Source organism: Gouania willdenowi, chromosome 12, assembly GCF_900634775.1.
Source record: "Gouania willdenowi chromosome 12, fGouWil2.1, whole genome shotgun sequence".
Lineage (NCBI taxonomy): Eukaryota > Metazoa > Chordata > Actinopteri > Blenniiformes > Gobiesocidae > Gouania > Gouania willdenowi.
This window is the reverse complement of record NC_041055.1, coordinates 12,058,233-12,079,528: the sequence shown is the minus strand read 5'-3', so window position 1 is coordinate 12,079,528 and position 21,296 is coordinate 12,058,233. Positions and strand designations below refer to the sequence as shown.

General features: G+C 40.9%; 1 protein-coding gene across 9 annotated transcripts in view; it reads right to left on the bottom strand.

The window, feature by feature from the left end:
• Positions 1-18,539, bottom strand: part of nrg1 (neuregulin 1) — a 32,219-nt gene extending 13,680 nt beyond the window's left edge. For 5 of the 9 annotated variants that reach the window (XM_028463710.1, XM_028463715.1, XM_028463717.1 and 2 more), the window contains exons 1-2: positions 12,581-18,539; positions 3,246-3,384 (exon numbers count right to left, since the gene is read on the bottom strand). In XM_028463710.1, coding sequence (XP_028319511.1) covers positions 3,246-3,384; positions 12,581-13,265 — 824 coding nt within the window. In that variant the 5' untranslated portion in view covers positions 13,266-18,539. The remainder of the gene's footprint in view (positions 1-3,245; positions 3,385-12,580) is intronic. The other 4 variants (XM_028463713.1, XM_028463712.1, XM_028463711.1 and 1 more) reach the window with 4 other exon arrangements.
• Positions 18,540-21,296: the final 2,757 nt, after the last annotated feature.

Below are 21,296 nucleotides of genomic sequence, written 5' to 3'. Positions count from 1 at the left end.
TAAAGTACTGAATGTTCAGTTGTCCTTGCTGAAAGTCAGTGTTCATTGTCATCTTTCTGACCATCTTAATCTATTCCAGAAATATTAGAGGATGCAGATGTACACCAAAGTAATGCTTAATGAAGATTGTTTGACATTTTGACAACGTTCTAAAACAATGGCTCAACCTCTCCACCACAGCCTGAATAACTTATCTATTACTGATTAGAATTATGGCTTCCCCAAAGGAACTGGCTCTTTTGTGGTTCCTCAGATTTTTTGCAGCTTAATGTCTGTCCAAGTATTAATTATTCATTAGGTTTCATATACATTGTGCTTAAAGCTTAGCTACTCAATTTATTTTCTTTAATTAATAATAAAAAAAATCTGATTAGCATCATATAGTATATCGTAGAAGTAATCATTTCTGAAAAAATTGTACGTCTGCATGCTGTCTGTGCTTTATAATTAACGATTTTAGTTGATAAATTCCCGGAAGACAAAATGTTGGCGGTCACCCCCTCAATCTCCAATCACAGGGTTTAGAGAAATGAGGGGTGAGCAAAGCCCACGAAGGAGCCTCCTCATTGACTGCCGTGATATATAGTGAAGCGTGTGCACGGTGCAAACTTGTTTTCAGTCTTGGACTAACTTTGGACATGCAAGTGGCTGTTTTCCTTTTAGACAGGTAATCGAATATTCTATTTTCCTATATTTTGTGTGCATCCTTTTGTGTGGTGATGTGATTTACCGGTAGTGCACGTTCAGCTCTCATGTGCAATTTTGTGTACTTCAGTGAGAGGAGGAGACTGGGAGGGATTATCAGAGTGGGGGGCGGGATTTACGGATCAAATTCAGCCATGCTCCTCTGTCATGGTTCAAAAATCAGGTAGTGCAGCTTTAACATAAAACAGAGTGGTACAAGAATAAGTAATAATATGAAGAAGGTCCAGTTGAAGTCATTGACTGGTGGACTGCGTTCATATATTTCTGCAGATTGTTTATAGGGCCTATGTTATTCAAAATGCTTAGATGACAGTGTAAACTGTGCTCTGGAACTGTCCTTGACATTAAAATGTTTCCAGCATGTTCAGATTAGCTGATTACTGAGAGTGCAGAGACAGTAGTCAGAGAAAATTGACAGAATCTCTTTCTCAATACTTTTCAATAGGAGTATGACAAGAATAGTATATATATATATATATACACACATCAGTGACGTGCAGTCAGGGTAGGCAAGGTAGGCAGTGCCTACCCAAGGGTGAATTGATATTTTGATTATTTGTTTTAATTATAATATAATTATATATTATTTATTTTTCTATTTCCAATAGCCTACAGTACCTATAAGTTTGAAAGTGTCTGCATTTTGTGCATTTCATAGCCCAAATTACTAAACAGTGCTATTTCCTGGAACAGCTGCAGGCTCACTGTGCTGTAAGGCAGGAGGAGGCCACGCCCCCTCCCAAAAGCACGTTGTTGCTCTGCTTCTGTTCCCATAGTGTGTTTTTATGTGTTTGTGCATGCGCAGTCAGTTCCTCAAGATGACAACCATTTACGTTCAAAGGCAGCTCTCTACGCTGCCTTTGAACGTAACTGCGTTATGCTAAATGCTATACGTAAGTTCACAGTGCATTAGTGAAATGATTCCATGTGACCGCTGCTGCTACGTTCTCTAGCGAGTAGGCGGGATAAAGCTACAGGCAGGATGACAGCGCTAGAGACGATAGAGAAACTTTGTTTTGAGGAAAAACAACAGCTTTTAAAAGATGGAGACCAACACCTGAGCTACCAGAGCTTCAGCAAAGGTATTTTCCACAGTGAATGGTAGGATTGGCTTTGTGGATGAGCCTCACTGAGGCTGTTCCGAGTTGTTGTTGTCATTTTCTCTGCATTTCCAACACAAACAACAGATGCGCTGCCGTGTCATGAGATATATCTTGTTGGGAGAGGATGGAGGTTATATTAAATGGTCTTTAATGGTGTTTTATGACGTTGATTTTGTTAGATGGCTAAATGCTTGTTCATGTGAATCTTGTTGGGTTTTTTATTTCTTTTTATGAATTTTATCATTTGATAAGCGCATTGAGATGACTTTGTTGGAAATTGCTTTATACAAATAAAGTTCAATTGAACTGAATTAACACTTGCCAGCAGAAACATATGAAAATGTCATTGGTGGTCTTGATTTGCAACGTGCCTACCCAACCCTAGTGGTCACGGCACGTCACTGATATATATATATATATATATATCACATAATACATCTAAATACTGGAAGCAGTGTCAGTTTGTAAGCAGGAAGTGGTGAAACACTGCACCCTTTAAAATAGAAATAGAAGAGGAAAACTCATGTTGTATCTTATTACATATAACATCTTTGAAAGACACTGTGAGTCAGGACCCAAATTGTAGAAAGGCATGCATTTTTAAAGGTATTAAAACATGATGCAGTTTACAAGTTTTATTCCACATAATTAAAACAATTTCAAAGAAAACTCAGATCTGTGTGAAATCATGGAAGGTAGTCAGAGACGGCAGACACAGGGAAGTATTCATGCTGCTAAAAACATTGTGGGGTCAAATCAGGGATAACAATCTGGGGTGACATTGCCCTCAGTGTGTTGCTGTATAGAACTACTTTTCAGCCAGTCTTGTATGTCTACCACATCTGTGTTTGATAGCACAATTTGAAACAAAAACAGAGCTTTTAACCTTGACAATGCATTCACTGCCTTCTTACACAATAGATTCTAAACATTTTATTTTTTGCCAAGGAAAAGAACCTGAACTATTGTTCAAACAGCATTGCTAAGATATGGAAAGTCTTCATTATGCTCAAATGTCAAATCACACTTCCCTTGTGAAGTATTAATAATCTCTTTTGATAATATTGCCACCCTCTGATCTGTAGTGTATAGAGACCTGTGCTCTTAAATGGATATACTGTATCTACAGTATACCTGCTGTAAATAAACAAGAATATTTTGATGATCAAATTAAAACAAAATGGAACAGTTTCACACGGTACCCCTGATCTCTTGGCACACAGTGGCCCAAAGTCAATGTTGGAAATCACATTAAGTGCTCCCATCCTCTGAATTTTCACTTTCTGTCAGTTGTCAGTCCAACAAGGAATATAATGTGTTGCCCTTAAAGTACAGACATATATTTAGCTATGTTTACAGACTTGCAGGAGTTTCACTGTACATACTGTAATAAAACTTGTAATGTTTAACAGGAAAACTGCTAAGGTAATGTTGTACCTGCAGAGAAACTTTGTGTTGCCCTCAGTGATTTTCAGGATGTAGCACTCCCCTCCATTTACACAGAAGTTCCTCTGGCTGTCGCTGCAGGGTGTCACGTGACTCGAGGTTTTAGCTGTAGTGGAGGTGCTGGTGGAAGCTGCAAAAGAACACACAGTAGATGGGGGGAAAAACAACGGTTAGTGAACAAATATTAACAGACAAATAATACACACTGTTTACTTAATGAAGACAACAGTTTTCCTAAAAAAACAGTTCAATGTGTGGAATGACACAAGTTTGTTTGAATTTAGCTGTTCACAGCGATTAACTGCTGTTTGGCTTATTCTAGTTGATTACGATAATAAACTTATAATATAGAGTTTACTACTCTGATTGCAATGTTTTACTTTCATTGGTTTATTATATTAGCTTAAAACTTGCTTTTTGATCATGTTTAAATGAAATATACTCTTGTTGTGTTTAATGGGAGTTGTGAAGTTGTTTTATGTCAATGAATTTACCAATATTTTTAAAGAATGCATTAATTTCTCTAAGCACACTGAAATAACACAGAGAGCCCAACGCCATGACACCACCAACAACCCTGCAAGAGGGAGGACTGCACAAGATGTATTAATGGAATACATCAATGAAACGCTTGGAAGTTGTGTGTGGGACTGATGATGACTTGATTTATTTTATGTAAGTGTCATGCACATGCTTGCCCAGCTCTCAAGCGTTCACACCTTCTTCCCCCGGCTTATTGGTGCTACTGTCTATTCTGCAGATAATTAAAGGTTTAATTACAGCTTTTGATGGTGAAGGTTCTCTCAGCTTATGGTGTTGCAGCTTTTTTCAAAATTATATATATATAAAATGTAGCTCTCTGCTGACGGATTTGCTGTGTGGGCGATGTGTATATCCCCTCTCAGCTTATATGATTCTATCCCTGGAACGCTTACTGGCCTTGTCGTGTGTCTGCCACCCAGTGGCAGACACACGACACACCTTCTTCTTGAAGGTGAAAGCTGAGCGACAGTTTGCCTCAGAGGTGGATTGGTTACATGCAGAGCAGGCTGGGATGACGTACCTCCTGCAAGAGTGGTACCCCGCCATTGCTACAGATGAGACATGGCCATCAAGCCCGTCATTGTCGGTTCTTACCCAGTAAGACGACGTCACCTATCTGGCAGCTTCAGCCTCTCACTTCTGGGATGATGAGTCTGATCAGGCCTCCATGATTTTGGAACTGGATCCCCATCCTCGGCTTGGAGCTCATCAAGCTAGACAGTAGATAGCTCAATGCAGGCTATTATGTGCATGGCCTTGGAGCGTCTGCAGTTGGATGTGCTGCAGCAGGCTCAGTCGGCCCCCAAGTTGCCTCAAGTCTGTCTTTTCCGTTCTGACTTCAAGGAACTATTTGAGGGAGTTGCATGCTTGCTGGAGAGATACTGGAGATCTCACTCGGCTTTCAGCAGACGGCCAAACTCTAGGATCTGTTCCGGCCTGGAACAGATGTCCGATGTTGAGCCGGCCATAGCATCCCTCATTGTGTTGCCGGAGGACACTCTTTGGCTAGCTGTAAGGTGCCCTCGACGTCAATATCAAGTAACAGATGACTTTTTGATTCAGCTCAGGTTGATGCATTGGAGAGAACCATCAGAGCTTGTGAAACAGGACTATGGAGGGGCCCCACCGCTGTCCCCCGGTTCCACTCTCAAACACAGGTCACCGTGGGAAGTTATGTCCCCAGCAACCTTCAGGGAGACCAGGCACGGACTTTCACACCTCTGCTCGTTTACCACCCAGGTAAATCTATGATGAGGCTCCAGTCCACCTTCCCTCCGGGCGCCCCTAGGGGCCGGAGGGCCAGAGACTGTAGCCTTTAGGCTGGCCATTGGTTATTTTACCAACCAGCAGCTCAGTTACTGGGCTGCTCATGCTTTGGGCCCATGGGTGGTCTCTGCCTTCACTCATGGGTACAAGCATCAGTTCTGACACCGGCCCGTCTCTAGTCAAGTCAAAGTGACTGTCATCAGTGACTTGGCAAAGGCCTTGGCACTGGACTAGGAGCTGTTCGCCCTCTTGGCCAAGAAGGCAATTGAGGAGGTAGATCCACTGTCACACCCCGGAAGCTTCAACTCAACTAAGAGAAACACATCCAAGGTGGAGAGAACATGCACAATTCATCTACAGTCTGGATGTGGAGTGTGTCTGCTCTGCAGCTGGGATCAGGAGGCGGCGGAGCGGCTCTCAGCCTCTTACTGTCCTCACAGCAGTGAGTGATACATGCTTTCATGTCTCTTAAACATCAGAAAACTATCCAATAACACAAGATAAAGTCCCTACATTCCCACTAGTCTCGATTGAGAAAAAAGTCGCTAAGAGCTCCACAGTTGTGCACGTTAACAAAGATATTGATAAGGGACAATCGGTTGTGAAACACTGTGGGAAGTTGGGAGCGTCATTGTTTCTATACAAGTCTTTCCATTCTACATACTGCAACTTTAAGTTATGGAGCACATGTATCACAGCTCAATGGACCAGAAGGAGTCACTGAAGTAACTGCATGTGTGGAAGGCGCTGCCTTGTTGTCTGATCCCAGGACTTTGATGTGTTCTTCAGCTGTGGTATCTTGAAACGGTGAGAAATGAAGTGAAGTTACACTCCAAATGTTTTCAAGCTCTGTTGCTTGCCAAAACAGATCAGCATGGGGACTCCAAAATGGTCACGCGCTGTTACGCACTCCACGAGTATGATCACATTCGTAGAATTCGCAGAAGAAAAATCTTATGAAGGTTGTAAGTAAGTAAATGTTTATTTATATAGCACCTTTCACAGTCAGAGGTCATAAAGTGCTTTACATATCGCTCATTCACCCTCACATTCACACACCAATGGGACAGAGCTGCCATGCAAGGCGCTAGTCAACCACTGAGAGCAACTTGGGTTCAGTGTCTCGCCCAAGGAAACTTCAAAACATAGACCGGTATAGACCGGGATCCAACCACCAACCTCTCGATCAGAGGATCTTAAAATGATATAATTAATTAATTTATTAATTCACCTTCTGTAATCCTCTGTTATCATATTATCCTGTAGGCTACAGGGTCTGCTGGTCTAGTAGGGCTAGCACATATACACAGCCATTCATTCCTACTGGCAATTTAGATTTTCAATCAACCTAACATGCATGTTTTTGCACTGTGGGAGGAAGTCAGAGTACTCAGAGAAAACTCATGCAGCAGGCACAGAAAGAACATTCATCCATCTATCCATCCATCTTCTGACCTGCTTTTTCCTGTTTTCAGGGTCATGGGGTCTGCTGGTGTCTATCACCACCTACCAATGGATGTTAGGCAAGAGTGCACCCTGGACAGGATGCAAGTCCAGAACGAACACTTTATACAGAAAGGTGGGAGGACCCCGGAGCCTGTCGCTGTGAGGTAGGAGTGAGGTACGATAATATACATTAGAAACAAACCAAAGAAGAACAGCCAGTTGTATGGCTATTTTCCAATATTTCATTATGATATCAATATACATGATTTATTCTTCTTTTGTTTATTTATTTCTTTTTCACAATTTGCCACAGAGAATCACATTTCTCCAATGCTCCCTGATCTTCATTTTTTCCTCCTGCCTGGCAGCTCCATCCAGCTTTCTTCTTACATAGCAATCATCTCTCCTATGGCCAATTATCTCAGCCTCGTATTTTACCGTAATATATTGGATCACTATAAAAAGGACCCTACTCATAACAAATTACTTTGTCATTTACAGTGGTCAAAAATTACAAAACATTATTGTTTAAAGACTAACGCTGGCCACAAATTCGTTATGTTGGCCGGCGGTTCACTTTCCATCAGTTGTCAATGAAACGAAAGGCCAATTTAAAAGGTCGCTGGGGCTGGAGCTCCACCTGCTGTCGCTATTCTGTAGATCTGTTGCAGGCTGCCACAGCATACACCTGTATACACATGAGAGGATATCTTTCTCACAGGATTACTGAGCAAACTGTCTCAGATTTGCACATTAATCAGATAATGTAGAACTCTTTCTGCTTTCAGATGATAGATTTGTTTTTTAGTGCCTTTTAAAATGATTAACTATTTGGAATATGGAGTGTTGAAATTCAAATCATCCTTCATCCTGCATAGACAGAAGGCACCTTGATGCTGTTTGCCGTCTTTGGAAAAAACTGCAATATGACCGTCAGCTGCCTGGGTTAACGGCATGTGTGTCGAAGAACAAAAGGACACTGAGAGCTAATGGGTGTCAGGGCCACTATAAAAGATGAAACTTCAAAGATCAGTAAGTACATCAGGAAAATAGCCCAGGAGACAGATTGCTAAGTGAGCATCTCATCATGGGAGTGCCAGCCCCTGCAGTTTGCTAAATAAAAGACAAAAGGTTTGGTTGAAGTACAAACTTTGAGTCAATGGCCTTATGATGTATGATGTCATCAAACCACAATAATTTGCATCAATTTAAAATGGTGGCCCACAGACTCTATAAAGCTTATCAATAAAATGAATGGTGCATAATAGGGTGTTTTCTTAGTCACAGATCTAACAAGTACATTTAGAAGCTTTTAGGTCAAACTTGTAAAAACAGTAGAGGGTCACTCTAAACACAATCACCCCTAAATCAACAAGTCCCTCCATCATCCACACAGGCCTTGTAAGTCACAGCAATGTCGAGCAGAAATCCAACTCATTTAACCCTATCGTCTTGCACTATCATCTCCTACTCGCAGTCATAACTTTCCCTTTTCCATCTTTCCTTCAGAATTTTCCTGGCTGGGGTATTTTGTTGATGTCCTCTCAGGTTCATCTAATAGTGAACTCTTTGCTGCCCCTGCTTAAAATCATTGCATTTCTTCATCGCGTCTAATACTTAAAGTGTAATGTATGGATATGTTGCTAATACTTTATTTTAAGAGACTAATAGAATGGAATGGATTTTTATTTTAACAAGGACAATACAACTTTACATGGTTCCAATAGAGGGAATGCAGCTGTGTTGTACAAAGAAATACAGCTTTGTTTTATTTTTAAAGTCAGTACTTTTCTGAAAACAGTTTTGCGTCTAGAGTTAAAGGGGCGCTATGAAGAATTTCGACCCAATTTGCTTCACCTAGAAGTGCAATATGACCTATAACAGTGTTCATAGTCCATTACCCTTTCAGCCATGTACCCCCTACTCATGCACTATTTGAATTTTACCAACTGTGGAAAAAAAGACCCCTGGGGGTACCTGTACCCCACTTTGGGAACCTAGGACCAACAACTATGGCTAATGCTGTGTTGACTACAACTCGTAAATCTGCCTTTCCAAATTAAAAATTCCAATCTCCATCTTCAAAGCGTTTTAGACACTGACACTTTGAAATATCTCCAAAATATAGCTGACCGTGACATTTACAATAAAGACATTAAAGATGGTAACTCTGATAATTTCTTATTGGATAAAATCATTGTGTGATTTTTTTATTTTTTGCCAGACAAGGAGGACAGAGCTTGATGCCACTTTTGTTGTAGTTCGTTCCTGGTGTTCCCCGTGATATATCTGAATAAAGGTAAAAAAAACCACTTATAAGCACCCTTTCTAAATTAATCCCATACAACTTCAATAACAGATTTCCTTAAATCCTTCACTGGGAAACTAAAAGGCCATTTTAGTTATCAACTTGCTTTATACAGTACCTTCCTGCTACTTTTTAACAATATTCACATTTCTTCCTCTCTTCCATCTACCCCCATCTCCTGCAAATAATGATCTTTCTCCTACCTACAGGTGCTTTTTCAAATATATAATTTATCATAATTACAAATGATGTAGAACTAATCATTCCCATGTGGTGTCCCGTTCTTTATCATCTACTTTGTAGATACTTTAGTTCCTATTTTCACTTGAATTGTTCTTTTGCCTTTTCTTTGATTGTCTCATTTCAAACTTGCATTTTTCTCCACCTGTAAATCTTATTATCAATTGTTCATTTCATTTTATGTACAGTACTTTTTACTTTTGTTTGAATATTGTTATCATTTTAAAAAGGCAATAACCCAATTAAAAACTCCTGAATCCCATTTGAAAACCATTTCTATCCATTGAATTCTTTGTTTTCAGCTCAACAGGAACTACATCAATTTGCACTGTTTAGTAAAGGACACAGCACCACCCCCCTTATCAAGGCTAATGTATAATAAGACAATCCTTCATCGACCATTAATCGACCTAATAGCTAAAATATTAGTATTTTACGATATTACGATTTAACAGCCGTGTGCATGCAAATGTGACCTGAGACAGAACTATTGAACCATTGAGATGTATAAGGAGGTTGATTGATTGATTGACTGACTGATTGGTTTTCACTATGATACCATGGTGAAAACATTCTTCTGAATATACGTGTGGTTTCAACTGGCTTAAACTTATATTTTAGTACACATGATTGAAGTTAACAACAATCACATGTTTTCTAAATAATTGAAAGTACTTTGTTCTACATCTAACATTGCAGATGTAAATTCGTATTCATTGAATATAGAGTTTTGTTTGAGAAAAACATTAGTTATGTACTGTACATTTTAATTAACATTTCAATTGAGACTTTTTTTAAGTAAAACAATGTTTTAAGTAAAACATAAATAAAAACACAGGAAAACAATGTGCAAAAAAGAACCAAACAGCATGTATTTTTGGAACCGTACATAAAAAGTTAATAGCCATGTTCTGGGCTGCAGTCCCCAGGTTTTAGTCCTGCAGGGTTTGATAGGGTTTAATGGGTTTGGCATTGTTTTTCCTGCTCTTAACTGCAGTTGCAGGATGGAGCTGCTCTTTAACATCAGCAGCAGTGGGAATGCTGGGAACACTGGGAATGCTCACATCAGGACTTGGCTCATCGGTTACAGTAAAAGGCATCCTTTTTGTTTGTTATCACTCAATTAAAGATTTGTAGCTTCATGAACAATCACAGACAGTTTCTATTGTAGATACAATCCTGTCCTGACTGCAACATTTTCCATTCTCTCAAACATTGCATGTCTGCCGCGGACATTCAATATTATTAATGAGCCAGCAGAGAGAGTGGGCTCTTATAATGTATTGCAAATAAGTGAAAACGAATATGGTGGAGGGCTTCAGGCAAAATGAACAAATCGCTATCGATTAGAAACTCATACCTCTTTCTTTTCTTTAGCAGTTTTGAAGGAACAATGACGGCAAGATGTAAAACTAGCACGCGTGCACACGCAGTTTTTTTCACTTGTGTTTTAGTGGTGGCTTTCTGAATGAGCATTGCCACGCTGTAACTGTCAGTGTATTTGAATGAGGATAGGCCACTTTTTTCAGTCCTAGTCACAGGTTCCTTAAGAATAATGTTCATTATGCTTTGACATATATAAGCAATACATGTACATTCAGGTACTGTAAAAGGGGCAATGTATAGGATTCCACCAGGCTAAATTCACGACTCGATTTTAGCACACACCCAACACAGCATAACGTGGATGGCTGTTCATCATAGGAATGGGATCCACACAAGGTTCCTGCTGCTTAACAGAAGGTTTTCCTTGCCGCCATGATGAATTCATGTTGGGTGTGGGATACATATGTATGTGTATATACGTATATATGCATATGTGTGTATCCATAAAATGAAGAGTCCGTCCTTAAGACTGCTCTACTGTAAAGTGTCTTGAGATACCATTGGTTATGATTTGGCGCTATACAAATAAAAGATTGATTGATTGATTGATTGATGAGTTGCCTCAGGAGGAGTAATGTGGCCTTCATGACAACTCGGAACTCTGGATTTTCTGACCTCCTACTTGAAAAAAAAAAGTTAATTGGATGGCCACAAATCACACAAACTTAAATGTCTTTATTGTAAATACTATCTCAGCCAGCCATATTTTGGAGGGATTTCAACGTTCTGTGTCTAGGATGCTTTAAAGACTGAGCTCAGAATTTCGAACTTGGAAATGTAGATTTTCAAGTTGTTTTGAATGCAGCGACAGCTATACTGTATTAAACTGTTGCTGCATTAGGTCTTCCAGGGGAGTGCAAATTGCATCTCTAGGTGGCGCAAATCTACAAAACTATATAGGTGTTCGTATAACGCCTAGGTTCCTTAATTTCTTTTATCACTTTAGCTTATCAAAGCCAAACTGCACTGGTGGCCATACAACATTGACAACGTTGGCAATGGAAAGAAGTGGAAAGAATAACCCATTGTGCTTTGGGGACTGCTGATTACACTTATAGGTTTTTAGAATGTGACTCAAACTACTGTCTGCATATAGCTTACTATGGACATTTGGCAAAACTAGCCAATACTAACTCATTTTTTAAGTTTATTAGTTTAAACTTTTGAGTGGGTTCTTGTTGGTTATGTTGAAAAGGACTTACACTATTTTATAGTTTTTCTTGAGAAAGTAAAATTTAATGTAAATATGTAAAGTAAAATTGCTTAATGATTGACAGATGCAGGTTGATGCTCACATCCACAATGATTAGCTACCTAAACAGACCCGTGGAACAAATAGTATGAGTATTGGAAGTGAGCGCCAACCACAAACAGCTTGTTTAGAAAGGAGTCATACAATATAATGACACGTACAGTGATGAGACTACTAGGGAGCCGTCATGGTGGCGGGCTGCTGGCAGATAGATAGTATTAGTGGGTTGTTTTCCCAGCGGCAGAGGGGGCATCAATTAGCCTCTAGCAGGCTGACCTTGAAATGAAGTGTAGGCAGAAAACAGGAAGTATCCCTGTACCACAGCCTAGAGTTTCAGTTTGTGTCATGCATCATTTATTGATTTCATTTTTTCATTAAATAGGAAATGTGTGCACACATTTTCCTTTTTATTTTTATGTAGTTTTTATGCTTTGTCCTAGAAATGTAAAATTATTTTTTCTTTACAAATAATTTATCAATTGTGAAAATTAAAAATGCTGATTTACTCTTTTTGAAGATATTACTGGTTTGACAAGAGTAGCCGTCTCTTCCCCACCTAGTTGACTAGCCATAGCTTATGGCTTAGTCATATGCCTCTAACTTACTCTGCAAGCCCCAGCATGTCTGTTTTCAGTTGTAAGAGTACAAGCAGCTCCATAAATTTAGTGACACAGGTGAAGGTAATAGTTTACACTTCTTTGGTCTTAAAAATAAAACTCAACATTTTTAATTTTGAAAATTTTTGTTGATATTGGTTATGTAATGTCTTCTAACAATTTCTTCAAATGGGCATAAGAATATTGCCTGAAAACAGTAAAATCCCTCCAATACAGAATCATAATACTTGGAGATTCTGACGATGGTTAAAAGGAATAATATACTTACATATAGTAGGGATGTTGTTGTCCAATTCTTGTGGGGGTTGGGTCTGCTTGGGGTTGGTTGGCCGTTCAGCGTTGTGTCTCAGGGTAACGGACGAATCGGTACCCCCAGGAGACTGAGGCATGTAGGGACCTCGTGTGGATTTCTCTTCAACTATTACCTCAGGGTGTCCTGAGGTAATAGCAATTGTGGTGGTTAAGGAAAGTGTTGATGGAGATGAGTGTGGAATTGAGACAGTTATTCCCAGTGTATGATTAACTGATATGATAATTGGATCCTGTCCAATGGGTCTGGGGTCTAAGTGTGTGGGAGGTTCATACTCAAAGATTTTATCCACAAAGACCCATTTGAGGCCAGCTGTGCAGAGGGCTAAGCTAAGGAGGCAGGCCAGGATGGGCAGGATGCAGATTTTCTCAGAGTGCAAACAATTATTAATCCGTTCCATCTCTATACACACACAGCAAGTCCCTGGCAAGGCCACAATTCCCAAAGCACCCACACGTTCCCCTTCACCATCACTTCCCTCTGCAGTTGCATTTGCGACCTCTTCCAAACTCTCACCAGCTGCCTCCATCTCCTCCGGTTTCTCCTTTGGGACATGTCCAGTATCGGCAGTAGAACCAGTGGGGGTGGCTGATCCGGATGGAGGAACTGGCCCTGCAGTGGAGTCCTCACTTCCTTCGGTCATCTTAAGAATTGCAGGAAAAGGTCTCCTATCACCTTGACAATCAACTAATGGTACCACACAATGGGTCAATGCCACCAGTGTCCTTGAACATAATCCATTAGTAGATGACAGTACGCTGGGATTGCAGAATGAGGTAAAATTGCTTTTAAAAGTGTCAAACCTCAGAAACAGTGCAGCAAATGTTTTAAAAACCTATTTATGAGTTAGGGAAGTTCCTTTCTCATCGTCTTTCTGAAGACGTCCAGCCATGCCTCTGCACATCTTCATCAAAAGCACAGAAACATCAGTAGCCACAGAAAAATATTCTTTTAATGTTCCGCATGGTGCAGGAGGGAGCAGCAGTAGGCCAGCAGCCCTCACTCACCTGATCACTCGGACAGAGGATCCAGTGATGCTGTGATGGGCCACCTGCGGTTGCAGCAACTGAAGTGCAGAGGACAGGATGGCCAGGCACTGCAGTGGAAAGAGGGACATGCTGCCTTGTCTACGGACCTCCAAACAGCTGAAAAGCTGAATCATCAGGGAGCGGCAGGTGCCCTTCCTCTCAGCGCAGCAATAGAAAGAGATGAGTAAGGAAAAGAGAGAAAGAGAATTAAACAGTGAGGGAGGGGGGCTGCAGTAGCTCAGAAGGGCAGAGAAGACTAGCAACTCCCCTTCTCCTCCCTCGCCCCTCCTCTCTCTGTCTGTCCTCTCCCAGACGTGAGCAGGCCAGGCTCAGGCCTCCTCCCTCTATGCCTCTGTTTCTAGCCAACTGTGTGTCAGGCTCTGTGAGCAGACTGCCCCCAATCCCTGCACAAAGCATCCACCTAAGCAAGTTCCTACTTGATCCAATTAGAGTGCATGTTAGCGAATCAGAGACAGGCACATGGCTGTTGCCGCCCCCTTCAATACCACTCCCCATTGATTATGATGCTACTGAAGGGTGTGCTTTTTGTCAAGGAGAAAGAGTCAAGAAAGCAGACATATGATCTACCCAAGGGGCTGCATGCACTGTGTTCTACTCTTCTCAAGCATCTGCAATAATGAATGAACATATTAGGATGATAATGCTAATGACAATAATGATCAATGCTGTTTGAATAGAGAGACACTCAAAATGATTTCAAAAGTTTATATATCAATATATGTATGTGTTTAAACACAAAAACAACCAGACAAAACTATTTTTGCTTGACTGTGGTCCTGTCCAGGGTGTGCCCCTGCCTAGAACCCTTTGAGTGCTGGAGATAAGCACTTGCTAATCAGAATCAGAATCATGACCCTGAACAGGAAAAAAGCAGGTCAGACGATGAATGAATGAATGAAAGTAGTAAAAGTTGGAAACTAAGTACACTAATTTATCTACATAACAAAACAAAGCTGATAATAATGAACAATTACACAGACTATGCATTTTATTTGTGTTCAAGCCCAAACAACCCCCACCCTTACATAATGTGTGTGTGCTTTATAAAGCAAGCTTTTCCAGTGCATGCTTTTATGACTATTGCATTTTGTATAAAAACACAATAAATAGGGGATATTGATTATGAAACTCACACTTCCTCTGATGCACATGTGACAGAAAACCCCAGACCACCAATAAAAGCATCCTCTCTCTGACCCTCAAACAGTAGTAAATAGGCTCAGGATGGCCCTGCACCAGTCAGGGCTTAAACAAGATGAAGGAAGTCACAAAGGTCAGGTCACTTTTCAGTGAACACTGACACTGCTGTGACCCTTTCCAATCTGCAGACAGAATTAATACCAGTAATGGTATCTGTGGGAGAAGACTTCCTGTCAGGCCTCCGAATTAGTGACCTGCATATTGATTCACTTCTTAGCATTTCCAGTCTTTGACCATCATGATTAAAGATTGGCTCTACTAAGTAACGTAAAAGCAAACTTGTTACTTGACGGATTAAAATTTTTATGTAGTTGTCTGATTTTTTATTTTTATTTATTTGTTTTTTGTGTGTGTTGGGGGGGGGGACACGACAACACATTGCTACCCTGAATTTATACTGAAAAAAATGGTAACTCTTTAAAAATGAGCAATGTTAAATACGGAATACAGAAATCTCTCATTGTTTTTGAGATCTCTTCATTTAAGTTAAAACACACCCCAGTAAGAACATATTAAAACATTTTGCCTCAAACTTAAAGCTCAAGTACTTTTACTTTCACACTAATGCCTTTTTCTCAAGCATAAAGAAGTGGATGACAAGCTACTCCACTCTGTGAAAAATTCATGGAGTCATTGGGACAGCCTACCAAAAGTGGGTAGACAACATAGCTGGATTTAGAAACAGAAGAGAAATAATTCATTTAATGCACTTATCCAGGTTGGCAACAGTGGGTGATTATAACCCAATGAGCAATTCTTTTTCAATCATGAGTTACAACTTCCCCTGTTTGTTAAGTGGCAAGTTGCAATTATTCCGGTGTAACTGGCTGATTAGCAGGTTACGTCCCACAGCGAGCTATAGCTGATTTAGATATCGGTTCCAGGTGATGTATTTACCTGCAGGTGCTCCCTTTGTTCTCTGAGTTGCTTCCGGGTCAGGAGCAGGACGGCGTTCATGTGATAGCTGCCTGCATCTAGGCAAGTCTCGTGTGTGACTGTCGGAGCAGCATGCTAGGCCCAGTGACATGCAGTCAGGGTAGGCAGGGTAGGCAGTGCCTACCCACAGGTGAATTGATATTTTGATTATTTGTTTTATATATAATATAATTATAATTTATTTTTCAATTTCCGATAGCCTACAGTACCTATAAGTTTGAAAGTGTCAGCATTTTGTGCTTTTCATAGCCCAAATGACTCAACACCGCTATTTCCTGAGGAAGGCAGGAGGAGGCCACACCCTCTCCCGAAGGCCCACTGGTGTTCTGCCTCTGGCATCGTAGACCGTGTTTATATATGTTTGCGCATGCGCAGTCAGTTCTCCAATATGAAAACCATTTAAAAAGGAAGATCGCTACGCTGCCTTTGGACGTAACCGTGCTATGCTAAATGCTATACGTACTTTCACAGTGCATTAGTGAATTGATACAGCATTGCCACTTTTACGTTCTCTAGCTAGGAGCAGGATAACACTACAGTCAGAATGACAGCGCTAGAGATAAATAAACTGCAGCAGCAGTCATCTTTCACAGGCAGAGTGTAGCGGGCGAGTGGGAATGTTGATCTGGATGAGAGATTCCTGGTAGGCATGAGCCACTTTTGTCACATGTTTTGTAAGCCAGAAGAAGTGTTCTGAATTTGATTTGAGCTGCTACTAGATCCCAGTGAGGAGAAAATAACAGCGGAGTGACGTGCTGTTTTGGGCTGCTGCGTTCTGCATCATCTGCAGAGGTTTAAATGTGCACGCATGGAAGCCTACCAGAAGGGAGTTGCAGTAGTCAATGCATGAAATCACTAGGGTTTGGACCAGAAGCTGTGTGGCCTTTTGTGTCAGGTAGGGTCTGATTTTCCTGATGCTATAAAGGGGATATCATCAAGACCGAGAAATTGAGGCCACATTAACCTTAAAGATCATCAATCACTACACCCAGATTTCTGGTAGAGTTTGTGGGCACAAGTAGATTGGATTCAAGCCAATCACTGATCTGTGGTTTGACTGAAAGACAACCTGAAAAGACAATGAGCTGAGTCTTGGATAAATTTAACTGAAGGTGGCATTCCTTCCTCCCTGTGGATATACAGTATCAGCCAGACACACTTATAGTCAAGTTGAGACTGCTGTGTCATCATGTGGAAAAGACTGAAAGCTAAGTGTCATCGGCATAGCAGTGGTAAGAGAAGCCATTGGAGTAGGTCACAGCACTAAGTGTGGTGTATTGGGCAAAATATAGAGAACCAAGCACTGACCCCTGAGATACTCCTATCGATAAGCCATGTGATTCAGACACTTCTCCTCGCTATAACACTCGGAAGGATCTACCTGTGAGGTAGGACCTGAACAGGACGGATCCTGAGATGCCAAGTTCAGAGAGTGTGGAGAGGAGAATTACATGATTCACCATGTCAAAGGCAGTAGACATGTCCAGCAACAGAAGGACAGAGGACTGACCAGTCACTCTAGCCAGTCGCAGTGATTCTGTGACTAACAGGAGTGCAGTCTCAGTGGATTGGTCACGCCTGAAGCCAGATGGATCAGAGTCAATCAGATTGTTGTTCTATAGATATTAGAAACTTGGTTAAAGACTGTGGACTCAAGTATATTGGAAAAAAATGGCAGCAGCAAGACCGGCCTGTAATTTTCAACCTGGATCGAGATCGTGTTTTTTGAGCAGTGGGGTGACCCAAGCTTCCTTAAAAGCAGTGGGGAAGATACCAGTTTGCAAGGAGGAATTGACAATGTGTGTGACTGCAGGTTTGATTGTGGGCAGAATGGTCTGCAGAGGATGCTGGTAAATAAATAATGGTTTCTGTAATGTGCTTTGAGTCACATCAAAAACAAGTGCCATGTAAATCCAAGCCATTATTATATTTTACCGTTTTTACAAAATTGTAAGACCACAATTTGATTTAGCAGACGCTTTTATCCAAAGCTACGAACAACACAAGCAGTTAGGGTTAAGGGACTTTCTCAAGATCCCACAGTGATGGCCCAGGTTGGATTCAAACCGATGACCCTCAAAGTACAAACCCGCTTCTTTAACCATTATTCCACCACTGCTTTGCTACACAAAAATGTAGTACATTTGTGTTCTCCTACCTCCGCTCTTGTAGGTCACCCTGTGTTCCTGCCGTTTCTGGAAGAAAGTGTTCAATACAGCCATTTCCATCCTTTGTGCAAAGTCTACTATCTGTAATTAAACGTTCTTATCCTGCATACCAAACCTGCCCATCACTTACTCATTACCTCCCTTAATTCTTGTATAAAAGTGTCTGCCTAATAAAATTGTAAAATTTTGTATACACAACTTCAATTGAAGATCAGCGACTACAAAGTAGTAATAGGCGAGAGTGTAGCCATACAGCATAGTATGGTGGTGTGTAGAATGCCTCTGGTGGTGACAAAGATGGACAGCACAAAGGCAGAGAAGAGGACAAAGTGGTGAAAGCTGAAAACAAATGAGTGGTTTCCACTGAAGAGTTCAGACCAGCTCTGATCAGGGAGACAAGAAAGTGCTTGGTGTGTCATCTGGAAGGAGAGTAGATATGGGCGTTAAGAGAGAGGTCATTTAGGTTAGAGAGAGACCGGAGAGGGTCCCATTCCTCTCTCAAACACTCCCTCTATGTCTGCTTCTTCCCTTGTGTGTTTGCTCCTGTACTCCTTCTGGCTTTTGTCTTGCAGGTCCGTGGGATCCTTAGTGTGGAGTTACAGAGTCTCAACAACTCTGTCTCCACCCTTTCCTCTGCACACACCCAACACAGCATAATGTGGATGGCTGTTCATCATAGGAATGGGATCCACACAAGGTTCCTGCTGCTTAACAGAAGGTTTTCCTTGCCGCCATGATGAATTCATGTTGGGTGTGGGATACATATGTATGTGTATATACGTATATATGCATATGTGTGTATCCATAAAATGAAGAGTCCGTCCTTAAGACTGCTCTACTATAAAGTGTCTTGAGATACCATTGGTTATGATTTGGCGCTATACAAATAAAAGATTGATTGAGATTGACTGATATGGAGAATTGGTGGTGGAATGAGGCTGTAGTCGCCTCACCCACCATTGTCAATTGTATATGAAATTGAACCTTGCTTCTCTAACTGCAGGCAGAGATGCACATTGACTGATCTTAATTTATATGGCTCTTTTAGGCTTCATATAATCCTTACTTGTATGCTTTATTGCAAATAACAAGTAGCTGCAATACCTTTAGCTACATTTGTTTCAACTGTTTCTCGTGTAAGGACTGAACTCATGAAAAGAGCTTTTAGCTTTGCTGCCCCCTTGGCCTGGCATGCTGAACAGTTTCAGTTCAGTCTATAGCGTTATAGCTAGCATACTTCTCAATGATAAACCACTATCACGTGCTTTATTCTCTCTGTTTTGTATGACCTGTGCTACAAACCTCTTGGCTAGTTCACCAATGTGAGAGAGATCTTGAACTCAGGGAGTTTTAATCTAGTTAAATAAACGTTAAATAACATTTTTAAAATCTGCGAATATAGGGCAAAGAGGATATCAATCAATCAATCAATCAATCAATCTTTATTTGTATAGCGCCAAATCATAACCAATGGTATCTCAAGGCACTTTACAGTAGAGCAGTCTTAAGGACGGACTCTTCATTTTATGGATACACACATATGCATATATACGTATATACACATACATATGTATCCCACACCCAACATGAATTCATCATGGCGGCAAGGAAAACCTTCTATTAAGCAGCAGGAACTTTGTGTGGATCCCCACATATCTGGCACTTGGTCGAGGTTTGCACTCTTAGTGCTCTTGATTCCTTGTGTTTTTCTCATTGCTTGACTTTTTACAGCCATCATTCTTTTTTCTATCATTTGTTTTGCTTTTTACAATAATAATGATAACCTCAAATGACCTAAAATTTTCAATCCATATGTTATGTAAAGTAAACATGCTATTATATGGCAACATGAACAGTGTAAGGATATGACCGGAAGGGACTACCGTATTTTTCGGACTATAAGGCGCACCGGACTATAAGGCGCACCAATTTGTTATTATTATTAAGGCTCATTAAGCAAAACAAAATAGTCAGATAAGTCAAACTTTATTCAACTCATTAACAATAACTCAACATTGTTCAGGTTTAACACATAAAATATAGAACATTACACTCATTTTTTCAGTTCAGATTGTTGAAGCACAGTACTGGTACATATCACTCCATGAGGCGCCTGACTACGGTAGCCCTGAAGCACCAAAAATCCATCAAGAGGTGCAGCTTCATAGTTTACCAAAGTTGTACTAAAACATTTTGACATATTAATTTCACACATACAAGGCGCACTGTCGATTTTTGAGAAAATTAAAGGATTTTATGTGCGCCTTATAGTCCGAAAAGTACGGTAGTTTATGTAATGTGATCTATCGGAAGTAAGCCAACAGTGGAGCAACGCATGTGTTATGTGTAGCAGGTTGAGCTAATAAAATTAGCAAGATACAGTCACTGCCTCCTAATCATTCTGCATAATGTCAGAAGACATCCAGGGATGGCGAAGTTCCCACCTCCAGAGCGTTTTGACTTCTCGAGGGCAGAGCAGTGGCCGGAGTGGCGTCAACGCTTTCAACGCTACAGGGTAGCAACAAAGCTAAACAAGGAAGACGGTGAGGTGCAGGTTTGCACACTGTTCTACTCGATCGGGAAAGAAGCTGAGCAGGTATTTAAGACTTTCACCTTTTCAGAAGAGGATGATGATGATGATTATGAGACTGTTTTGTCTAAACTTGATAACTACTTTGTGCCAAAAGTGAATACAATTCACGAAAGAGCCCGTTTCCATCAGGCCAGGGGAGACGGCGGAGGAATACATTAGCAGCCTGCACGAATTAGCAGACAACTGTGCATTTGTAGATGTCAAAGATGAAAATATCCATGACAAGTTAGTCATGGAGATATTAGACAGAGTTATCTGAAAAGCTACAACTGATGCCCGACTTGACACTCAATGAAGCCGTTGAATTAGTGAGACGATCGGAGCAAGTGAAACAACACGTCAGTGAGCAAGGAGCCAAACTGTGCACAAGTGAGTGAAGTGACCCATAAGCATCTGTCAAACAGAGAGAAGCAGTGTTGCAATAATATTCAGAGTGGTTTAAAGGACTCAAAGTAAAACAAACCCCACATGTAAACAAAGGATAGAAATGATCCAGATGCAGCCTGTCATTGCCCGATCCTGTTAGATCTTGGAAGCTAAGTAGGTCTGGGCCTGGTTAGTAGTTGGATGGGAGACCACTGAGAATTCCAGGTGGGGTGGCAGTCGCTGCAGTGGTATCTGTCATTGTGTCCTTGGGCAAGGCACTTCACCTACATTGCCTAGTATGAACTTAGTGTGTGAGTGAGTGTTGGTGGTGGTCGGAGGGTCCGATGGTGCACTATGGCAGC